Source organism: Trachinotus anak, unplaced genomic scaffold (assembly GCF_046630095.1).
Source record: "Trachinotus anak isolate AG129_WGS33_773 ecotype Australia unplaced genomic scaffold, CSIRO_AGI_Tana_v1 ptg000026l, whole genome shotgun sequence".
Classification (NCBI taxonomy): domain Eukaryota; kingdom Metazoa; phylum Chordata; class Actinopteri; order Carangiformes; family Carangidae; genus Trachinotus; species Trachinotus anak.
This window is the reverse complement of record NW_027273877.1, coordinates 3,977,695-3,998,897: the sequence shown is the minus strand read 5'-3', so window position 1 is coordinate 3,998,897 and position 21,203 is coordinate 3,977,695. Positions and strand designations below refer to the sequence as shown.

The following is a 21,203-nucleotide window of genomic DNA, read 5'->3' as shown; positions in this document are numbered from 1 at the left end:
TTTCCAGCTCCTGTTAATCATTCAAGACTCGTACGCTGCCTTGCCTGAGAAATATAAACCATCCATCTATCAGTGCCTTTGAGTCAAAGTTCTGCTCCCCTATCTCTGCCATAAAACACAAAATAATTTGCATTTTCAATCTACAGCTACATATATGAGATAAAATGTCTTCGAGTCAGGAATTAGAGGAGTTGGGTTTAAACTTTCCTCATTTAATCGACAATGAGATATGAATCACTCAGTAATGCCCATGCCCGATGTGATAAGAGGTGTGTTCATTTGATTCTGTAATTATATCCCTGTTATTTCTTTATTTCAAGGCCTATTTTTGTGTGCACTGATGGCCTCAAGGCTGTTTCACAATACTGCATTTGTTTTTATTATATAACCAGTTACATGTCAATTTTAAAATGCAGCATCAGATATCCATACTGGACGTTTACCAGCTCCAAGAGAGCTTTTCAGTGAGGGAGATCATGAATGCAAAATAGTATCTCTGCATGATACTGTACCTAATAAGCCCAAATGTTGCAAATGGCCAGAGGGGGTTTCCCTATGTTGATTGGTGGATGCTAAAGTTCCTACACAGTGGAGCCAATTTCATGTCCCATTAGCTTCATGCAAACCCAGATTGGACTTATGCTCAGATGTGGAGGTTTTCTCAACATATGGGAAGATCCTGCTGCTCGCTCTTTCCACTTCCTTGAGTGGGAAATGCCAATTCAAGGTAATCATAAACGCATTTTCTGACCCAGTATCTCAATACAGCCTGACATTAAAAAGTTGATACACAGGGGGGTCGGCAGAGGCAAGTGGGAGCTAGAAGTTATTAACTACGCAGTGTCACTATGAGCTCTCGAGTTTCACTTTGGGCAAATAGACCCATGGAAATAAAATAAATGAATCATAGGTGATGCCAGAGATTTTGGCAGGGCGACTTTGTAAAATAATAAAAAATGAGTACTGTACGTGTGGCATTTGAAAGTCAGTTTTAAGTGTCATAAACCTCTGAGAACTGCTTGAAAAATCCAAACAATGCAAGACAGAGACTGCAGGAAATGCACAGGGAGCTAGTGGTGCTTTCTCTTGCTGTTGGCTGGCTAATATTGCTAACAGCACAGCCTCTAAAAAAAAACAATACAATATTTCAGCTTCTCTTTTTTATCCAGTAAAATTTCAGGTGTTCTTCAGGTACTTCGCAGCGTTTTCTGCACGTGCATCAGGTACTGACGTCTCTCACCTGGTCAAAGGCTATCCTGTTTGACTTTGCTTGAGGGATGGATGACTTCTTCTCTATCGCAACTACACGCTGTGACACAAAGACCTTTCTGTGTTTGAATATTTTTAACAATAGCATGAAGCTGCACTGTCAGCAGACGTGTGGTAACTAATTCAGGTTAAAATCAAAGGTCACCTGGATGTGGATTTTCCCTGAAATGCAGATGGAGCTGCAGTCGAAGGGCTCTGACTTTTCTGTTTTCTGTCTTTGTGTGTGTTCACCTCTACATGACTCATAGCCCCCGCACACACACACACACACACACACACACACACACACACACACACACACACACACACACACACACACACACAGCCTCATGTGCATATACTGTATGTATGCACCCACAGTGCCTGAGACGCTACATTTAAAACAATGTCTGGGACACAAAGCAAACAGAAATGCCACTGGGTCTTGACAAGCCTCTTTGATTATGTTGCAGGAGCCAGCAGCTGCATGCACCTCATGGTGGGCTGGGGAGATATCAGAGGGTGTGTGCAGATGTTTATTTGTAATCTGCGAGCTTCTAAGTGACACCAAAGCACAGCAGGGGCGACTTGTTCTTTCCTCCGCTGACGTTAATTAAGCGCGGGCCCATCGACGGCAGGCCATAAAGGCTGACTACAATCCCTGCTTTTCACAGAGATAAATTAGGTTGCTCAGGGTATAAACCACATCCCAGGGGTGTTTGTTTACACTCTTATCTAAATCTTTACATTTACATTTCTATTTTCCTCAAGCATATTTTATCACAGCTGTCATCCAGGATCTTACAGTAGAAGTCTTGATCAAGGACACAAGGACAAAGCCGCTGATGGACACGTTGGCTTCTACCTGGAAATCAGCTTGTTTGCCCGACTGTCTTTTCTGTCTTTTCCAAGTTACATATGTGTTTGTTTTCTCCCATTTACAAAATCAGGTGTGCTCACTCCAAAGCCTTTTAGCTTCTGCAGATAACCAACATTTGGTCTGTTGTGGAGTTAACACAGAGAGCACAGCAAAATCACACTTAATTAAATGTCAGATGTCTGAGCCTGCTGCTCCTGAGTTTCAAACTCAAGCGCTCCCCGCACGTCAATAACACAAAGTGTCTTTTCTCCTAAATCAAGGACGTCTTCATCCCTGTAATAATGTGTGTCTTTGGGTTTTTTTTCAGCATGACAAAGACAAACTGGGGAGAAAGTGCTCATGCTTGCACAATAAAATGCAATGTAGCACAAAACATGAAAGCAGTAATTAAAGTAGGGCATCTCATCAGGGATGGCTGACCAAAGTATTTATGACGCATCTATTGTAATGAAGTTACTGTGCCTTTAATGTCATTTTCTACAACACTACACCCCAAAATTAAATGTTTAATGTTTACATCCTCATTTCCACACACTCCAATACACTGTATAAAAATGAACAACACAGGAGCAACGTGTGCTCATTTTTCTTCTTGCAGATTTGATTGTAAGGATTGTGGTATAACAACCTTGAAATAAATGTTATTTGTCACCTGAATAAACTAATAACAATGAACATCTGCACACTTTGGAGCCTCTTGTAAAGATGAAATTTGAACTATATGTGTAAGGAAGAAATGTGAATATTCTCCACTTCCTTTGTGTTATGAGTATTTGCAACACGTTTGTCTATTTGGTTGTGTTGTCAGTATTTGCAGCACATGTGCTGTCAAACCGAATTTGCTTGTGTTCTGTCTCTTTGCATGTTTGTTGCAGTGCAATGCACTGAAATTTCTTCTTTGTGGTAACTTTGACCAAATAATCACAAAAGCCAAAATAGAATGAATTTGAGTTCAGGATTATCTACATTTCAAGGATTCTGACACTAATGAGGATGAAGTCTGTTCAGAGAGTAAACAGATCAGAGCTGGAGGTTGACTTGACTTGATGACTTGAGACAGTTTTGGTTGAGTTAACAGTTAGAGCTTAGACACTGAAACAGTTTCTTGACTTTTTAAAATACTGCTTTCCTTCCATACATTGTTAGTGCAGAGAGAGGGCTCCAGCAGCGCTTTTAAACTGAAAAAAGTCGAAATCAAATGATTAAATGGCAACTCAAAGAATGGATTTTTCTTCAGTGTTTGACATAGTTGTGGAAATGTTTTCTTCCTATGGCTGCAGGATGCCAGAGCCTTTAAATAATCCAGCATTCTGTTTTATATTTCCTGCCGTGAGTAATCAGGGTATGATGATGCTCAGAAGTCGGGTCTGCTCCGAGTCAAATCTGTCACTGAGCCTCTAATCTAACCCCTGAAGTCTGAGAAAAACACAAACTGTTCGCTGACGTCAGCGCCAACCTCTCCTGCATCACCTGAACATTACAGCACATTGTCACAGTGCTATGAGGTAACTCTGCTGGAAACTGGATTAAAAGTGCAACTGTTTGTCACCTGGTAGTTGAATATCAGCACAAACGTACGCCAATAATAGCAAATTTTGTTCTGTATTTAAGCAAAGACTGAGCCTCTGTAAGACTGTGTCCCTCAGGTGTTTGCTGGGAGGTAACTGAGACAGGTGCACAGATCTATTCCTGGATCACTGACTGACAGGATGGGACTGGATTTGCCATCATGACTATCACCAGCAGTGACTATCAAGAAAAGACAATGCAGAAAAAAGTGGGCACAGAACCAAATCTATAGACAGTAGGACTCCCGGAGACTTAATAATATTTATTTGTTGACTTGTCATTGCTTGAATGTGTGTAATAAAAATTTTTCTTTTTTTCAAAAATAGCAAGTCATGCCCAGGTGGACGCTGATCATGGCTCCGTTAGTCTGTCCAGCTAAAAGGTGTCCAAGTCTTTTTCCCGTCTGTGGCCACTGGCATCACAGCGCACAGTAAAGAGCTTACATTTAACACTGAAGAACTGGAGGTGAGGATTGACTTCTGATGTCACCAGGGCCACTGTGAACACGGCGGAGTCTTTCAACTTTTCCTGAGGCAACCTCGAAGCCCAGCGTGTCCCGACTGATCTCGGCACAATTCCACAGACTCTTAATAGAAAGAGACCCTCACATCCCTCATTGTCCGTGGGCGCGGCGGTCCAGCTCCGGCTTGAAGTTAACACTGCAGTGCTGAGGGGGCGCTCGGCCGCTCCCTGCTAAGCTTCAGCTCCACGTCGAGGTGAGAAAGTGGCCGGAGAAGAATGAGGGATAATAGAAAGCTGCGTGTCTTACAGGGTTGGAGCTGCACCACCTGCAGCACACACACACACACACACACACACACTCACTAACACACACTAACACACACACAGCCTGCCACCTAATGCTGTTTATCACACTCTATATTGATATCACTATTGATATTGCTGCGCGGGGTTTGCTGGTCTTCAGCACCCTCAGACTCGCACTGCTGACACCATGCTCACTCAGTGGGAGTATCTGAGCTTCGTATTATATCAAGCGTTATCTCATTACAGTCACTTCAGCTCAGTGCTGTGACTGAGTGTGCAGCAGACTGCTTCATTACTTCATACTCTCTCCACACAAGCTCCAAGAAAAAAACAACCAGGCTCTTGTTTTCACTGTCATCGTCGTCAAAGCCGGTTTCTCTGGGGACACAGAGACACCAGTTACAACACTGGTAGCTCGCTGGTTCTTGTGATGATTAATGCACTAAAGATCAGTCTCTTGGATTTCTGAGAGATATATCTATATTTTCCTATTCCTGCATCTGCAGAAGTAGCACCTGGAGAAAAAGCACCCCTGGTTCAAAGCCACATATTCTGAGGTGATATCAGACACAGGCTACTGAACATGTCTACATTGGTCTCACTGCTGGTGTTTATTGCTTTGTCTCAACTATTAAAGGCACACTCCACCAACAACATGTTATCCAGTTTACTCAGTGACCCTCATGATGCCATCACGGTGACCTCTGCATGGGCCCGGAGTTTATCAAGCATTAGATTGGTTTTGGAGCTTGATCCTTATTAGAGATTTATATATAATCTTGCATATCTTGGCTTCACCTGCACTGACTTTTTTAAATTCTTAAAAAAAAATGTCTCTTGTAAGTCCCTGAACATCATGGAGTTGAAATACCCAATTACTTTGGCATAATTAATAAGTAATTAATTTGGTATATACAATGCTGTTGTTACCAAAATAACAAACTTTATAGTTTGGTTATAAGTAAAAGAGAAGTATGTTATAAAATGTGGAAAACTTGGCCCTGGTGGCCGACCATGATCTGAGGACCTTTGCTGCATGTCTCTCTTTCTCTCACTCTACCCTCTGTCTTCTCTCCACTGTTGCAAATAAATGCATAAAAATGCCCAACAATAACAATAAAATCTTCATTTGTTTATGTGTGTCCCTGCATCTCAGCAACAAAGCTGCAGGAGAAAAGTCATAAACAAAAAAGACAGATGGACAAAACCCTGATAATAACACTTGGACTGTAAAAGAAATATAGAGCTACTATCTTTTCATTGTGCACCATTCTCCTGTCTGCATGTGTGTGTCACTGCTTTGTGTTTGTGATGTGACTGGACTAAGTTATCAAGTCTAATAGAGCCATAAAGAAGTTGCCGTAGTAACGTGCAGACTGTAAATGCCTGAGTGAGTTGCTGCCACAGTGCCAGCTCAAACATAAAGCTGTGGCAGATTCTGCTGCTGTCTGGTCAAGGCTGTCGCTCAGCCCTCCAGCACTGTGAGCTTAGTGACTCAGCAAAAGTCAACCCACCCCCCACACCCCTTTCCTCCTTTTCCTCCTCCTCCTCTCTTTCTCTGTGCCCCCCTCTCTGCAGACACGCAGACACTGAGCTGGCACTCTGACAGCTTTGAAACAAAAATGGCACTGCCAAGGCAAATGACTCTGTGGGAGTCATCTCACGAAACTCCACCTCAGCGCTGGGGCTAAATCTGAAAATCAATTGTACTGTGAATTTCACAGAGTGGGGGGCTTTAAAAAAAGCGTTTGCTCATCCAAGACATCCATGCAATGATCACTGCGCGGGACTTTTGTTGGGTCACTCACGGACTGCTTGCATGCATACACAGTGGTGTGCACATAAACAAAGATAGCACGTAATGTGAACACCAAACATGGTTATTATACATGCACGTCATGAATACACACAGACACACAACGCATGCAAAAGAAGATGAACTCACTGCACAGTGTGTGGACGGCATTGATGTTAGTGAATAAGACATAATCAAAGACATACTGTGGTTGAAAGGGTGGTTGGGCGGCTGTTGTAGGTGTACCTATGGTAAATGTAAAGAGAGGTCTCCTTTTCTCATTCACAGAAAGAGGGTTCTAAAGGCTGCACATGACATGAAGAGGTTCACTGCACTATTCAGAAATATTTGAAAGGTCAGACTTGGGAGGATGAAGGAAAAAAAAAAAAAAGCCTTTATCAATTTGTGACACTTTTCACTTGACTTTTTATTCTAGATTTCTAAATCAAAGTATTTTTTTTCTCTCCAAAGCTGGTTATATAACATTTCAAACTAATTTCTTGGCATCTGTGTGTGAATTTAGGTCTCTCAAGTCATACAGCAAAAAACAGTAATGTTGCCAGGGTAACCCACAAGCATCAAGATACACCCACAGCAGATGCTCCCTCAGCAAGCATGGATGGCCTGGTGACTGACAAATATCAATGCTTGTAGCATAGAAATTAAAGAAAGAGTTACAGTTGTTGTTAAAAGAAAAAAAAAGATTTATAAAGACAAAAAAAACTTACAGGTAGGCGGCCTTGCCCTCCTCCATTTCTTTGCCCTTGCCGCTGGTGGCTGTTTTCTTGCTGCACAGTGTGCGCGTGATGCACATCAGCAGGCCGCAGTGACGCAGGAAGAAGCAGCTGATGTCCACCAGCACGAGGAGCAGCAGCAGCGCTCCCAGGCCGAGGCCCACCACCGCCCCCAGCCCCAGGCCGCTGAACAGGGATTCTGCTAAGGCAGTGAAACACACACGCAGACACACAAGACACAAAAAAAAAAAAACACTGTTAGCAATTTTGATACATACACTTGTTGACACGCAGACAAAGGTCAGCATCAGGTGGAGCGAGGCATCACAGGAGATGGTAGATTCATCAGCTCGCTGACAGATGTGTCTGCAGGTCAGTTGCCTGCTCAGATGAGGCCTGACCTCGGAGTGAAGGTCAGCCTGCTTGCTACGCCCCCCCGAACACCCATACATGGAGGGTGTAACAGTAAAAAAGAACACTCGCTCCCAAAAACTTTTACTGTGCTTACTTTCAGAACCACTCGAAGGTCAATGAATTCCTCTGGAGCTGTCTGGATCGCTTCCAACACGTAGATAAGTCCTAATCCACAACGCCTCAACTCCAAGCAATCCTTAGTGGAGAATCTCAATTATTAGCGTGAATCTACTAAATCTCCTCTGAAATAAATCTATTTCAGCCTTCCAAAGTTTTTTTTTTCTATAAACACCTAATAAAATAAAAGTTTTAAAGACTTAAAGATATGACTGAAAGGAGATCGAAAACAAGTGGAAAAGCCTTTACTTGGTGATTTATTTGTAATATCAGAAGATCTGCAGCTTCCTGTGTTTAAGAGCTTAAAGAATGCAGCACCAGGAGCATATTCTGGGCCCGAAACTACAGAACTAAACATACTTTTTCCTCTTGTTTTTGCCCTCTCACCCTGCACCACCTTCTCTCTCTATCATGTGTAACCGTTCGACATCTCCGGTTCTACAGGTGCAGCACAAGGTAGGATGTGTCAGCATTACCATGCTGATGCTTCAGCCTGTGTGTGAACTGTGTGCCTCTTATTCCGCAGCTTGCAGCACTAAACAGATTCGCATGGGAAGCAAAGTCAGTATTTTCAGCTAAAAGTTGAAATATGCGCTCTCAGAGCAGCCAGCACACCGAGTTCTAAAACAAATCAAGCTCTGGGTTCAGTCGGGAACAAGCAGCAGGGCCGGCTTTCAATTGAAAGTAATGAGAAAATGAAGGCAGTGCAGTAAAGAGAGGCTCCCAGAGGGGTTCAGCTGAATAGAGTTGTGCCCTTAAGTGATCCCGGGGTCGAACAAACTGAACGTCCACTGTAGGATCAGTGTTGACAGCTGGAGGTCAGACCTTGCCACGAGTAATCGGCAATGGAAGAGTGAGAATGAATGACCTTTCCTACTTAAGAGCGCTCTCATATGGGTGTTCAGTAGCCTGCCAGCTGAAAAGGCGGATTAAACTATAACATGAAGGTGCAAGCACCCAGAGATGGCAGTATGGCATCTCCAGACTGAGCAAGGAGCGAGTGCTGCCAGAGCCTTCTCTCTCCACATAAGACACATGTGAGCTGAAAGCAGCTTTTTCCACATTCACACTGTTTATCTGAGGTCAAGGTAAATCTAAGCAAATTTTATATTCATTGTACATTTCTTTAACCCTTCAGAGAAGGTGACCAGACACCTCCATTTTTGTGCACAAGCCTGGTAATAATGTATGCAAAATAAAAAAAAGGTCACTCTTCTGTATCTCTTTTGATTGGCTGGTCTTCTTTTGAAAGGTAACTTACAATCAACAAGTCAGAATGAGGATAAGAGATACTGACCCACAGATACAGAGGAGCAAGTCAAGTCCAGCAACGCTACCAAGGCCAAAGTGCCTCATGGGTATTTTAAAAGCTTAATTTTGAGAGGCATCCAGTTTTATCCTCACAAACTAGACACTGTTTGAAAGCACAAAGCAGCAGGGGGTGTACACAAAACAGGAATGTTAAATAAAATGTGAAGCTTTTCTTTGTACATGAGTCACTTTGACCAGTTCTGACTCTTCTCCCCTTTCAGAAGAGACCAGTGTCATGACTAAGTCTGACTCACGCTCCTGTGGTTTCTGTAACACACTTTCATAAAGTTCAAAGAGCTGCAAAAGACAGATTACAACAAAAAGGGTCAAAATCTGTGGAGCAGAGGCCTAGATACCGTATCCTGACTTTTAGTCCCTTGCAAGGATCAAGCTTGTATAATGCTAGATCCTACATTTCCCATTATGCAGCATCTTTAATTACACTGTCTCTACCTAGTAAGTGCCCATGTCTTTCAGACTCCATGCCAGCAGTTTATTAATGAAGGCCTTCTGTTAAAAAATGACAGTCAGAGGGTATGTCTACATTTTCTATTGCTTTGACCTTCAGTGACTATGAGGTTTAAGGTTTGCAGGGTTTAGGGATGGTTGAATGTCTTTCAAATCTATTGGTAGGAATCACAACAGTGCCTCCCCATTATGGCCGAAAACACCTTCAAATTAAAGCTGAGAGTCAACACTTTCACCTCATTCTCTCTGTTTGGTTTCAAATCAAGTATGAAGGAGTTCTGAGCCAACACAACAAAAATGTGTGCGCCTCCAAACACTGCTGCGCCACATTGGAAGTCATCGCTGTGTCTCACAACCCAAATGACTCTCATGTTGGTGACTTTGTTCTTGACTTGGAGCTGAGATTGCAGACAAAGGAGACTGGCAGCGAGTCAAAGCACAGAGAGGAACAGAAAGTCAGCCAGAGAGAGGAGCTCGTGGCAAAAGGAACTCTAATTAAAACACTTTGCGTTTTTGTGAATCCAGGGATATGGGATTTGAAACTTGTAGACTGGATCAATATTTTCTCACCGCCACAGGCTACTGTTTTGTATCTCACCTTTTGAAGGTTTATCTGAGTTAATTTGGCTGCTGAAGCCACAGATTCAGGGGAGGTAAACAACCATCTCCAGCTCCCCTGGAGCATTCACAAAGAAAGAAGGCCTTCTTTAAGCCATACTTCACTTCTCTTTCATCATCAAACTGCTGTGGCCCTCAGCTTTCATGTCTGCGTTTACATTTTTATATCACATAAAGCCCTTGTCTCTTTTATACATTTACAGTGAAACAAGTCAAACACACAATGAACCACAAGAAGTGATTCAAATTTTGATCGGGCAATACCAGTGTTTTCAGCATAAAATCGCAAATCAAAAAGTTAAAGTGCTGGCATTTATTCCTAAATTGAAAACTAATAGAAATCTTTCTCATTTGAAGGACTGTCCAAAGCATTTAGGAGTGCCATGTTTCAAGATGCACAGCATTTCTACGGATAAAGATTTTATTCAAGTGCCATTTTCTGGGATGCCAGCAAAAACTCTTAGTCTGAAAGACTGAAATCCATAAACATCAGACTTTCATCCGATAAGGAGTATTACTCTAAAGTGCTTAGCAGCAGCCTGACAGTTTGAGGTTGGATTGAAACGTTACACGCTTGTTTACTTGTAGCCTTTTTGCCAGCCGTTTTATTAGATTTATGTCCAAGTTTGGAAATTATTTTGAACAGAGAAGACGTCTGAGTTAAACTGAAATTCATACAACATACGAATGATGCCTGATAATGTGTTTCCTTTTAAATGTTGTGTTTTGCACCTCAGGACCAATTCTAAAATGAAAAATGTTGGAGTTAATTTTTTGTTTCAACATTCAGTATGTAGGGTTCAGTATGTTTTGTCATCGCACTTCATGAAGAAAATGAAACATGTTCCTCAGGAACTGAAACCTTTGTGGTTTTAGTTATGTTAAACTACGATTATTTTATGATCACACAAAGAACTACAGCTCCCATGAAAGTTATGGTTTCATCTATGTCTGTAAAAGCAACGAATGTTGTCTTAAGTCATTTTCCCAACTTTTAATGTGTAATCTTGGCTGTTTTAAAGCGTTTACACTATAAACTGTAGTTGAGCTGCTCCGCTGTTGCCGTCAGTATTTTAACATGGGAGTCTGTGGGGACTGACTCACTTTTGGAGCCAGCTTCAAGTGGCCATTCGAGGAACCACGGTTTTTAGCACTGGTGGCTTCAGGTTGCTGCTTGGTTTACACCTTCATTTGTGTCTGTCTGAACCAGAAAATACTGTTTATACTGTGGGTCTGAACATGCTGCGGCTTGGCCTCTAATTTTCCCCTCTTTCACTGTAATACGTGACCTTCAGGTCGGGGCCATCAGGGACTCAGCAGCTGCTCTTTGAGTGTCAGACTGAATATGTTGCAGACACCAAGTACATTCAATCTTTTGTCCCCACAAATAATTTTTCTTTAAGTAAAATTTACTTTTGTTTCTGAAGTTAAGGAGTCAATGGTTGACTGTTGGGTGCCCTTGTCCCTTTATGACTTATTGAATAGTGAACAATATAGATGTAGTCATTTGAAAAAGGAAGGAATTTAAAGTCATTAAAGGAAATGCATTATTGTCTTTACTGCCGTCACTATTGCAGCCTGAGATTTTTTTTTTCTGCATTATTCTGTGAGACAGAAACAAGATGCCTTCCCTCGTGAAACAGCTCAGATCTCTGCATGAGGAATTAAGGCAAGAAAAGCGGCTTAACTTTAAATTTAATAAACAAAGATGAAACACGGCCAAACATGTGCGTGGCCAGCAGTCAAACTGTTATCAAGTGAGCAGCCAAGATGCCTTCCAACAGTTAATACTCCATGATGTGAGAAAAACAAGAGCACATTATGTGCAAAATACAGTGATGTAAAAAATAAAATAGAATAAATAAATATCATTTTTGGTAATTCCCAGCATGTACAGATTTGCAGCAAATACTCATGGTCACCGTTGGCTACAGTTGATTTATAATGTAAGAGTAAGGAGAAGTAATCAGGTCATTTAGATGGGAGGGACTTTCAGAAGATAGAGGTCAACACTGCTTTTCTCTTGTACCAAATGATCACCTGCACTGAAACTGATGCAAGAGGCAACAGTGACTGTGAAATGAAAACCACCCCCACAGGTCAGAGTGATAAACTGCCTGCAGGGGCTTTAGGGCCAAAGCTGCAGTGTGTGCATGTGAATCTCATCATCCTGGTCAAGAAAATCGTATTTTCAAGAATAAAATGAATTAGTTATATATTTAAAGGCAAGTTTTAATTTCAAATTAAATTGTAAACTAAATTGCAAATTAGTTTTGGCTATTATTACTGTGTATATAGCATTGGTGTATATACTTGCCCCCATATGAATAAAGATTAAATAAATAATTGGTGTGAGCATGATTTTATTTGTTTATTTATTAAGTTGGAGATTCAGAAAGTTGTTTTATAGAGAAGAACTCATGGTAAACACAACGCTGTCTGTTCGTCAGGGCTCTGGTCTGAACTTTCTGAAGAATGTGTGAGGCTGCACTGACTGGCCTCTTCAAAAGATGAACTGCTTGTTATCTGTGATACTGGAATCTAATTTAGCGAATAACACGCTTCTGGTGGAATCTTTCCCACAATTCAGACACCAGGAGACAAATGCTCCTTTACTGACATGTGTTTCTGGCTTTTTTTTGATGCAGTGAACCATTCAAAAGCTCCATGTTTTGTGCTCTCCCTTCCTGTCCCAAAAACAAGCTGCCAGAATTTGCCTAAAACTGCCACAGTCACTGATTTGTGTCAGTATGAAATGCATCCAGAGAAGCAGTGAGTGTGTCTTCATTGTTCCAGTGGGAAGGCACGATGGGGTCTGTTTCCTCTGTGTTGATATTTTGACTCTGCCGCCCCCCTCCCACCCCGTATGCTGCACCATCATTCCCCATTTAATGCTCTCCTGCTGGAGGTCAAGCTAGTGGAAACATCCACTGACAGAGCGAACACCACTGGACTGAGGACGATAATAAAATCTGGTGATGGACATGGCTGATGCTATAGACTGATGTTGGCTTAAATTATACTTTTTTCTGATTCTATCTTCTAACAATTCATTCCATCACAACATTTACTTTCATTATTTACTTTGTGTTCTTCCCCTTGCTTCTTTTCCTTTAATGTTTTTTTCAGACCTTCACAGCACCTTTCAGGTTGAATGACTCTAGCTTTAAATTTATATTGGTCTTTTGGTTTCAATTACCTCACCTATACTTTCTTATTGCACTGTTGTTGCTATTTGTTGTATGTATCATTCACTGACATCCTTATGTTACCTCATTAAGGTTATTGAAGCCTACAGAACAGTACTGTATAGTATTTCCCTTCATTACAGGCTGTGATCCTGTGAAGCAACTAATAAAACTTAATATAAAACTATATTCAACTGTGATTTCCAGCACTTTAACTATCATTGTTGCTCATATATATGTTTCTTTGCTCCTGCCTCAGTGCTACGTTTGTTCCTTCCCGTTTCTTGCAGCTCATTGTGCAGAAGTAACGTAAGATTCTTAAAGTGAAGAAGGGTTGATGTTTTTTAACTCAGCTGCCTGGCACAGCTTACAAACCAAATTTCATGGTATCTACTCTCGCTTATCACAAAAGTGTTCTCCTCACAGCCTCTTGGAAATCATTCATTTGTTCTGTGTGACTTGAGTTTTCACAAACTCACGAATCCCTGGAACATGGAGGTGATTAATTCTTATTTCCCTGCTCTATTAACACTTTCATTGACTTCTCCTGATTAGTTGTTGATATATTGGCCCATTAGCAGTATTATTCAACTGCTAGGCGCCCAACTGCTTGTGTGGCACCTAAAGCCATTCATACACATCTCACTCTGACAATACAAATTCATTAGGCCTGAGCGGTGACTGACTGTCCCTCAATTGGATCTGAGAGGAAGTTACTTGATTAATTATGGCCAAATGGGCGCTCATTGATTGGGAAGGTGACAGGTGCTAATTTGTAGGGGGATAAACATAATCATTTGTGGATGTGAGAGAGGATTCTTCCTAAGTGCTCGCTATGGGATGCAATGAGGAGTGTAGAGGGGGAAGTCTGTCTGAGGAGGCCCTCGGAGAATTAAAGATAATCATTAAATCCTGCACAGTTTGAAGGAGAGGGATGAGTCCTTCCTTTTTGTCCACTTCCAAGGAAGAAGACGAGCCTTGATGTGACTCAAGTGCACTCAAAAGCCATCGAAGAAGAAATGAAAAACCATGAGTAATTACTCTTAGCCTAGGAGAATATGACATCCTCAACAATCAACCTCAAAAGACTTCAAAGAAATTTGGTCCACTTTTCTGTAATTGCTGGTTTCTGGGGTTATTTCAGGTGTAATCGAGGCGCATCTACCTTGATCTTTGTAGTTGGAATTGAAGTTTAAACAGCAGCAAGACACAGATCTAACTGTAGTTTATAACTAAAACATTTCTCATAATGCTCAATGACTGTGGTTTTAACTGTTTAAATGGATCAAATGGCTCAGAAAATCAAAAGTTTGATGGATTATTGTTGAAAAAGACCTCACCTTAGAGCTGCCAAACACCTGTTATGTTTTACAACAGCAGAAACCTCCTGTTGTTTGTCACCGAACTTTGTTCATAATGTAGTGAGAAGAAGAGCCTGCAGCAGAGGCTTCTATTAATTTATCTTTAAAGAGTTGTAGTTTATTTTTCATTGTTTCTCCTCTCCTCACTTTCCCCTTCAAGCAGCGCTTTTAGTGAGATAATAGTTCAACAGTGCAGTGTGGATTCTTAACTGCAGATGTTCAAAGAGGTGGGTGGGGGGGTGGGGGGTGGGTGGGGGGTGGGGGGGGATAATATATTATCATACTATTACATTGCTGATGTCCTTCACAAATAAACATCCATAAATCCAATCAGAGAATCAAAAATTACAGAAAAACATGCTCCTTATGAGTCCAGAACTTGCTTGAGAGTCATCATGTTTTTAAACTTTGATCAGTATCAAAATCATCCAGTGATAGTTCTCTGTACATCCATGTGTGCACTGCAAACAGGAGCTGCTAACAGCTAATTCGGCATACTTTTCATGACACCAGTTTGCCAAAATGGTAACAAAAACAGGCTCAATAAAACAGAGCTCAAGTTGTAGCCTACAGCCAACTCACTGACTCCATGGCAACACTATACTTCCCAAACTGTAACTCTTTTTATTTTTAGGAAACGGCTGTCAGGTAGGTTATTATTGGCAACATTTTAAACATGTTAAAACCCAGGGAAGATTAGAGAGCCATAGTAAACTGAATGTAAAGCTAGTTTAAATTCATAACACACAGTATAGCCAGGACAGTCACTAGTAATCATAGTATACTTGAAGTTTTACTGTCTACAAACTGTGTGTTATAGAACTGGGCCATTGTTCCTGCTTCCCTTCCGTCTCAGGAGAAGTCCTTTACTTGCTTGTCTTGCTTATGATAAAATATTTAGGAAGTTGACAGTGATATTGTCTGATGCTAAATGCGCTCCCACAGAAACACAATCCTTTCATCTCAACAGGATTATCTTTGTTCAATGAATAAATGACAGAGTAAACATGTACACATCAGCTCGGATCTTGTATCATATTGTTGAGGACTGTAGCCTTTATTCTGTTACGTAATATAGACACAAGTCAAACAACTCGCGTGTGTCACTTGACAGTTGCGTCGTCTTCAGTCTGTGTTTTCAGATTTAATTTGAGAGTATTTTCACTTACATCTCTCAGCAGCAGATGTCTTTCTGTTCCTGGTGTGTCAGTCTCACAGCATCAGTGGTACTTCAGCTGATTATATTCAACAAAGCCATTTTTTTTTCATCAGGAATCAAACTGTTTGTTAAAGAGCAAAGACCTCAGAGCAGGATACTGGACTCAGGAAGTGTAATTTAACTGATGCTTCATTGTGAGGCTCGTTTTAACCTCACAGTTTCTTTTTATTTGCCTAGCTCAGTGCTAGCCTGTGAATGAATGTATTACTTACATTTAAATGGTTGCAGCTAATTTATTCAGCAGTAGCTAGTGGAAAACTCATCACATTTATTCTGTGTCATAATAACAGGATCAAAAGGTTTTACCTCAGGTAGCCTGGATAGTTTATGAGCTGCCCTTGTAAATAGTAAATCCTTAAACAACAGATTTGATTGTCATGCATCATTTTCATTACACTGCTTTAAAAATAATGACTTTCATTTTGGAAATTGATGAGAGGATTGATTAATGTAATGGACGGCTATAAAAGTTCTCTTTCCCCGTTTTGATTTGTTTGCAACGCTTCCAGGAAAAGTTTCACTCGAGCTCTCAGGAGAGGAGAAAGGCTCTCCCAGATTATTTCTTCAAGTGCTTTGAGATTATTGCAAACAAAATCTATGACGCCTGTTTCAATCACAGCTTTTTATGGCGCATGACTGGAAGGAGAAGAAGAGGAGAGAGCCAAGAGAAAATACAGCAGTCATAACAAAGCTCAACACAAGAAATACTACACTGCATCTGGCATGGGGATCTCTATTACGCCTTATTTTTCTCTCTTTCTCTAACTGTCAGTGTTGAGCTTTTACTTTGGTGAAACTGTAAACGGTAAAAATAAAAAAGCATTTGGAATTTAACCTATGTAAAAGCACAGAAACATAAGGAGCACAATGTACTTAGGTTTTTGAATTTAATTGCTTTATATGCTGCTGGATAATTAAGTCGATAATAATAATGTGTTGGTCACATGTTTTATGCAAAAAAGAACAAAATCTGATAAATGATAAATTTGGTGAAAAAAAGTAAAATATTTCAAGGAACAAAGTAAAAGTTACATAAAATGAAAATATTCAGGTTACTTCAATCAAGCACAATAGCTAAGGAAATGGATTGTTGTTTTCTCAACACTTATTCACTAAATGAAGGTACTTATGCTTTACTTTCCATATTTTCAGTTATGCTACTTTATATTTTTACTCCACTGCAGTTAAAAGAAGTTGTCTTTTTGTTTTTGTTCTGTTTAAATTGAACTGTGTGTTACCCTGAGGCTTAGATTCAGTAACAAGTGTGGGGTGTACAGCAGTCAGTTAATCTCTAGTGTATGTGGGACGGCTGCACACTCACAATGATAAGCGCTTTAAGGGCATTTTGTAAGCTATTGCAGGGTAAATGTTGCCTAATGTTAAAGCCCACCCCTGTCAGGCCTGTAATGATGTCATGGTAACAATACTGGAGGCCAATCACAAGACAAAGCAGCGAGGTAGAGCAATACATAAAGGTTGACGAGGCAAAAAAAGACGCACAATGCTGTGATTGGGGAGGGCAGTGGGACAGTGCCATGGTTTAGGAGGTGAAAAGAATGATTTGATTTAAAAAAAAAAAAAAAAGGCTGCAAGGAAGAGGAGTAAATTGAATAGGAACTAAGGGCAGTGCTGCAATCAATGGCATTTTTCTTAAAGGATGCTCTGTGAGTAGGAGGCTACGAAGGTTATGCAGTCTGTTACAAACTAAAATGGAACGAACAAAGGAGGAGGAATAAAAAGATAAAAAATAAAGTACAGATTCAATACACTGCTGCATAATAGACAGAGAGAGAATTGAGGAGGGAAATTGGATGGTGAGACATGCGGTGGAGAGCATCTGTGTGGTGTGAACATATTTTTAAAGAAAACCAAGGAGCTGTTCCTTTCATCAAGTCTGGATGTGAGTGTGATTCTATGAGAGAAGAAGAAAATAAAAGGAGGACGAGGCGATGAATTGGCAAGATAGTCCACAATTGAGACTGACAGATATTTCACATCTAATATTGTTGATAGAGTTAAAACTGACCAGGCTTTCTTCAATATCAAATTTGATTCAGTGCAGCAGAAAATGTGAACAGGGAGTCATTTCTCTGTTTAACCTGCACGACTTACCCAGATTGTGTAAATAAATGAGCATCATTTTGGCTGGAAAATATTGACATTGACGGCTTTACTTGATGAAAATGCACTAAACATGAGCTTCTATTATACTGCTGTAAATTGGTTTGGGACTGGTATCAGCTGAATTTGGTGATTGGTTTTGAAAAGGAGTAGCTGCAGAGTCATGAGTGGGTGAAAGTTGAGAGACAAAGTTTGAGCAAGTGAGCGAGTGATTCACGTTTCTACATTTCTACGCCTTCTTGCCAAAAAGCTCAGCTGTGTTACTCTTCTTCAAACAAATACATTAAGAGAAAAGCGTTTTCTCCCTGTCTCCCGACTCTATCTCTCTCTCTCTCAGGCTCTTTCCCATGATGCACCGCTGTTCGCTAACAAGAGAGGACAGTCAATCGAAGTGGCCTGCCTTAAGCTTGCTGTTCCTTGGTCTTGTTTTGTGTTTGAAAAGCAGTGCACACTCTCTCACAGGCCATTTAACCAGTGCAGTAATGACAGAGGCAAACACTTGCTCGATCCAAAACAGCACAAATGGATGTGGTAGCAGGATCGGAGAGGAGAGCAAAACAACACTCAAACAGCCTTTTTTTTTTTTTTTGTGGATGCGAGGTCTGCGAGGGGGAAGTGCACGTAACATTTGTATTTCATCATTACACGTATCTTTAAATGTGTGTGTTCTGGCTTCAAAGTGAAAATGTGCTGCATGTTGCATACTTCAAAGTCTCTGCTTGCATTTCTTCACACGTGTGCATTTGTGTGTATGCATGTTAGCCCAAACGCCCTGGAGGGGTTGGAAATGAGAAGCTTCCTGCACAACCAGGAAGCTTCCATTCTGTTTTGTTTTTTTACTTCAAACACACACTTTTCATAGGCTAGAACCACATAAGCACAACACAGGGACATAAGAGCTGACAAAGATGTCCATGTTTGTGTACTGGCTTATATGACCGTCTGCATGTTGATCTTTCAAATGAGAAATGAGCTTGACTAACCATGCAGAAACACTCGGTCTGCACAGAGTTCTGGTGCAGAATTGCAAAGCAGCACCACAGGAGAACCACATGATAGACAGACATAAGGAGGGAGCAGAAGAAAAAAAATGATATGTTTAGCAAGAAAACTGCAGCCTGGGGATATTTTCAGTTGTTGTCTGTTGGGTTTCTTTGAAGCGAACCCTGGTGTGATTGCACCATTTGTGCTGTTTACTTGAACAGGTATGAATGAACCCCTAGTGTGTGTGTTTTCCTTTGTCATATATCATGAATGAATTCCAATCGCAGTCTTGTCAAATGCTCATATCCAACTATTTATTCATTGGCTCCTGCTTGCTGTCAATCAGTGAAACAAAGTTTGCCACAGTGGTAATGAATCACCTTTAACATTCACATGGTGTAAGAAGGTAATCACAGCCCTAGTGCCCGAGGCAAGCTCTGCAGTTAAAAGGAGCGTCTTTTTGTCTATTATTTCCAAGCAGGTTTGGGGACATTTACTTGCAGTGGACATAAGAGTTAATGATACTGTCTGAAAATGCACGTCGCACTAAAATAAAGAATATGTGTATCACATCTGTGTGTTCAGATTTGACTGAGTTGTGACGCAGAGAGGGAGCATGATTTTTGATGCAAATTGCGGTTTTGAAGTTCTTTATTCCACCTCTGCGACAGGGCCAAACTACAATCATTAACTTGGCCACATGGCCTGTCCTTTTCACCTTCAGCATTGTGTCTGTGTGATGTATACATTGAAGCTTTGGGCTTGTGTTATTTTCTCAAACCTACAGATGAATGACATGTAGATGATGCGTTGTCAAACCAGAGGTTTTTAAGAGCAGTTTCACAGCAGAAAAATGTCCTGCTCTTCAATGTAACACCAGAAAACAACTTTTGAGCAAGAGCTTCTTGCTGGACTCTTACATTTAAACGCCATTCAACAATCATACAGGGAGAAATCCATTGCAGGGGGGCAGGCACAGGCACCAATTTCTCCACTGACAGCAGCCTCATTTGTCCAGAAAGCATTGCAGCAACGAGGCCTGCTGTGTTCTGAGGCTTGCTCTATCTTGACTGGAACATCTTGCTCTCTTGCTTTTGTTATCGCCAATGCTATCGCTCTTTCCTGTGGCAGACACACACTGAAATGCAATAAGTTCAGAAATGTTCTGTGGGGGCCTTTCAAAAGGTTTTCAATACCACCTAGAAGTAGGCAAGTGAAGGAAAAGTGGGTACATTAAAAAGACAAATTACAACATTAAGCTTTTACCTGTAATGTCAGGTTTCTGTGGCATGAAGAACTGATAGAAGGTCGGCTCCGACAGGCCCTTGACGTTGCGCGCTGTGATTTCCACTTCATATCTTGTGTTCCACTGTAGCGGCTGAAGCATTGCAAAATCATTCGCTCCTGGAACTAGCTTGGTCATCCACTGTTCCTCTTTATCCTGGCAGGAGAATAAAGAGGAGTCAAAACTGCTCAACCTTGAATAAATGCCCCACATTTCATATTTGTCAGCAAGGATCAAAGGAGAGCTGAGGAAGTGTTGTTTTACATGATAAACAACAGCTTACCTTTTGTGTTTTTAATCTATGGAGTTACTACGAAGTGCCCACGCAGATGCACTTGCATAGGTAAAAAGAAAGGGTATTATCTCTGCTTTTCATCAAGTTCACACAACCTCTCTGATGCGTTTCCGTTCCTTTGTGGCCTCAGCCTTTTCTCTTTTTAGCCCTTCCTCACATCATTATTCCTTTCCCTCCTCCCTCCCTCTTTGTCTTGAGACCAATTGCAAACAAAGGATTGGAAACTGAAGAGTCAGGCTGAGAGCTGTACATTGAAAACATGCCAAATGTACTGTGTGCTTAATATTCTCGCCTCCTTGGCACCTTGTCCTCTCAATATTAGAGGAGTGCAAAATGGGCTTTTATGAAGCAAGGATACAGGGCGTATGTGCAGCTAACATTTGTCTGGATTGTCAGCTAACTCTGATTCGTCTGCAGTCCGTTTTCAGGTTCATCCTTCTTGCCTGCCCCTCCATGATGAACCACATGTGTGCTCCCGATGCCGAACAAGGCCATAAGATTACTGGAGTGTGAAGCATCCGTATTTTCCACGCACTAGCCTTCAAAAGCCTCAAACGGCTGAGACTTCCTGACCTTCTTTTCCACAGCGCAGCAGTATTATTTTAAATCGCTGTCACTTCCTCAATGAGACACAGAAATGCCTGCTTGGACACATTAGCATTGGGGAGATATGAGATTTGGACCAGCTCAAATCCACTTAGTCGTGTGGTGATTTTTTGTACGAATGCCATCTATTCTGCCTCCTGGCCTCATCTCAGCGGCTCGCCTTATCTTGTGAGTTTAAGCTGCTTTTTTGCTCTTTTACATACAAAAATAAATAAATAAAAA

At 41.1% G+C, this 21,203-nt stretch overlaps 1 protein-coding gene across 5 annotated transcripts in view; it reads right to left on the bottom strand.

Annotated features, from left to right (window-relative positions):
* The window catches only part of LOC139609422 (neural cell adhesion molecule 2-like), a 370,355-nt gene that overhangs the window by 6,030 nt on the left and 343,122 nt on the right, over window positions 1–21,203 (bottom strand). For 3 of the 5 annotated variants that reach the window (XM_071463960.1, XM_071463959.1, XM_071463964.1), the window contains 2 exons: window positions 20,062–20,236; window positions 6,989–7,196 (listed from right to left, as the gene is read on the bottom strand). In XM_071463960.1, coding sequence (XP_071320061.1) covers window positions 6,989–7,196; window positions 20,062–20,236 — 383 coding nt within the window. Of the gene's footprint in view, window positions 1–6,988; window positions 7,197–19,311; window positions 19,934–20,061; window positions 20,237–21,203 lie in introns of those variants that run through there. The other 2 variants (XM_071463963.1, XM_071463965.1) reach the window with 2 other exon arrangements.